This window comes from Echinococcus granulosus (genome assembly GCF_000524195.1).
Source record: "Echinococcus granulosus chromosome Unknown EG_S00334, whole genome shotgun sequence".
In the NCBI taxonomy this organism is placed as follows: domain Eukaryota; kingdom Metazoa; phylum Platyhelminthes; class Cestoda; order Cyclophyllidea; family Taeniidae; genus Echinococcus; species Echinococcus granulosus.
The window spans coordinates 6,948-10,233 of NW_020170714.1; the positions used below are offsets into that span (position 1 = coordinate 6,948).

The following is a 3,286-nucleotide window of genomic DNA, read 5'->3' on the forward strand; positions in this document are numbered from 1 at the left end:
CACGACTCATGGGGAGTTCATTCTGCTACATCACTGCACCAATTTGCGGATGCAGCAGATCGCCCGTAAGACACCATTTAAAATGCAAGTCCTCAATCAAGAGGCTGCACGTTTTAAATGGCAAGCACAGTCGCGACTGCTTTGAAACTGTATAGAACACCTTACAGTAAATCGTTTGCAGGTTTCGTGTAGGCAAAATAGTTGCAGCAGCGACTTAGTGGTATAAGGGAAGAGGCAAGGAGACTTCTAAAAGAAAAGCACTTTAAAGTACCAACCGTAAGTTGGAGGAAGTTTGTACGTTTCTTTTCCAGCTGTATCTACTGCAAAGTACATAACGTGAATGAGCAAATTTCACAAAGCTGACTTAAGAATGAAGCCACGCATCCATGACCAGGAGCTGAAGAGTACACCGTCAACTTCTACCAAAAGTGCGCCTACCTCCCCTTGCAAACGTACTTTCTACTTTAATGTTTTCATCCTCTTTTACTATTGCATATCCCCATTCATTCATTTATCAATCATAAGTGTTTGGTAATAATGGGAAATGTAGCCGAGTTTAGCTAAAGAGAGGTCCGTTTATGAACATACCTAGCAATGGTACTTTACATCAGGAAAACGTTAAACTGCATACAAGCTTGACCTTTGGGGTTCATTGCAGCCTTCAAACGGTTCCGCTGGGTCAACTACTTTAGTGCTTCTAATTGCGTGGCGAGATTTCTACATGTATTTGAAGGCATAGAAGTGACTCCCAAATTGCAGAAAGAGGAGGAAGACAATTCTTAGGCTGAAAAGCGGAATTCACTGTCAATTTTTACGCTTTGAATACGAACAAAATTTGCCAGGCGTCTTGCTTGTTTGCCTCTTTGCAGTTCCGTCTATTTCGTAAGCAATCTGCTTCTTGCCACATAGCAAGCACGTATTTTTCGTTTAAAATACCTCACACGAGGTCACGATTGATCAAGCCAACATCTTGAATCAGAATGTGTTTTTTTCCAAATTTAGTGGTTTTTAATCATCGTCGGGATAATTTTTGAGTCCAGTGTAGGATATGATTTGTGGCAGATGAGATCATCGCCCAATTGACGGTTGCATTTGTCGTCGTTAAGATGGTGTGTAAATAAATTGTGCGTTTGATAAGTTAGAGTGATAGGCGGCTTCATATCCATTCTATTGTAATGGATGATAATCATTTTGGCGATCACTTATCTATCACCTGCACACAGATATGGTCACACATCACAGAAGGAGGGCAAGTAAGACAAGGAGACTAGGCAAGCGACCACTGCGGTGACTAATGGAACTTGTTCAGTCCCCCGCATTTTCGCACCTTCTAGGTCTCATGCTTTCTGGTCTACATGCGTAGATTCCTGATTATTTCCCACCTTGCTTCGGCTGCTTCTTTCACGAAGTTTAGTCAAACCAAGTCTACGGTAATGACTCAAAGCATAATATTGCGGATTTCATCGTATACTACCAGGATATTGCCATGTGGCAGTGGGTAGAACAGGCCGATCCTAATGACAGCCAAGTGGAGGAGTTGGACAGAATCGGTCTCGCCACAAATTTGCTTCCTCACCTAATCTCTGAATAATGTCATTAATTAGCACTGTTTCCCACTTTCCTCATCCCCTCCCTCTGACAACACTTTCTTTATGTCAACCTCTAAACTAAGAGCGTAGCCAATCTGGGGTCATCAGACAATGCAATGGGAGACATAATTCTGTAACGCTTCGTGAGGTCAAATCAGAGAGGTCTGTCTAACACCCCCAGCGTCACTCCACTTTGTGTACGGGAAAGTATAAAGAGAAAGCCATCCATTCGCTCTTACAGTTTGAAATGGCGGTACAATTTTCCCATTGAAATACTTGAGGCGATTCTAACGGAAGAATTCGGATCCAATTTAAAGAAGAAGTAACTGTATTCGTTAATGTCAAATTTTAGTAGGTGTGCGCTGAATGTGCTTGAGTGCTTGTGGTGTTTATCCGTACGCAAAATTGAGAAACAACGAAATCCAGTTTACTGGGTCTGCAAGTCAAAAGTGACGAAAAGTAGCCGAATGCTTCACAGTCACGGTGACTGCTCGTGTGCATGTTCAAGGGGAGGTTGCAGGGGCTCATCGGCGTGACTCATTCACCGATTACTTGTTGTTCCCCCTCTGATATCTGACACAACACGAAACTGGGTAAAGGGAATTGGTAGGTCATATCTGAGCAAACTAATTCACACATATATTTGCGTATTTAGTAAGTTAAGCAGGCCTCAGATGGTCAAATGGCCTTCTCATGAAAGCAAAGCAAACAATGCTGCCCATGCTTAACCAAGCACCCACCTTGAAAACTATTTTAGTGATGGCAAATAGAGTCCACCCCTCATCTTCAGCTATTCTAATGTGGCCACAACCCAGTGACAGAGATCATGACGGAAGATATTGCTGTGCAAAGTTTTGTGCTCTGCTACCAACTACAATGACCGGCAACACCTCCACTGCAAAGCCACTAAAATATTTGAATTGTGCGGAAATAATCTGCAACTGAAGGGCTCCTCCTCAATTTTTGCCGCTGCTGATGATCACATTAAGGCTGTGCGTTGTTTGTCGCTCATGCTCTCAACTACCCTAACTTATGTAGTCTGCACGCACTAGTGTGAATTTTGAGGAACATTATCAGTTGACGTGTCTTGATGCATCATTGGTCATGGAAAATTGAAAATGAACCATCTAAAACAAAAATATTCTCCTTCATCTAGTGTTTGTACCAAATTACAAAGAGTGTGCCTAAGTAAGTTCTGTTTTCCATAAGATGCTAAGCAGGCAATTGGAGAATAACTAATGTTGGTAGAAAATCTGACATAATGTTACCAAGGTAGAGTTGCCACGTCATCCCACACGTCATCTTGTCAGAACTACGATCACGAGACATGCAGCGTTTTGTCACATCGATGGAAAATGCGTGAGCCGAGAGAGTGAGACCCTAAAAGCTGATGTAGTTAAGCTGCATGAATATTTAGGTTCACATGAGAGTAAAGCGGCATGACATCCTCCCACAGATGTAAAAGGGATAATCGAGGCAAAAGATGAGCTAATTCAAAATATTCCGTGAAAGGCAGTAGCATGCTTAGCAATGAACATGTACGGGAACAAGAATTGCCTTCCTAAAAATGTGGCATTAATGTTTAACTTTCCAGTAATATCTGGCAAATTTTGATACATGGCACATTTTACTGGAATGAATCTGTTTTGATTTCTCTAGCAGTCTCATTTCGGCGTTATTACTTGACGTCGAATGTA

General features: G+C 42.1%; 1 protein-coding gene across 1 annotated transcript in view; it reads right to left on the minus strand. All coding sequences in view use genetic code 11, as the record gives it.

Annotated features, from left to right (window-relative positions):
• Window positions 1-511, minus strand: part of EGR_11026 (hypothetical protein) — a gene marked incomplete at both ends in the record, with an annotated part of 4,857 nt that extends 4,346 nt beyond the window's left edge. The window contains one exon of the mRNA XM_024500275.1: window positions 439-511. Coding sequence (XP_024345310.1) covers window positions 439-511 — 73 coding nt within the window. The remainder of the gene's footprint in view (window positions 1-438) is intronic.
• Between the last annotated feature and the right edge of the window lie 2,775 nt (window positions 512-3,286).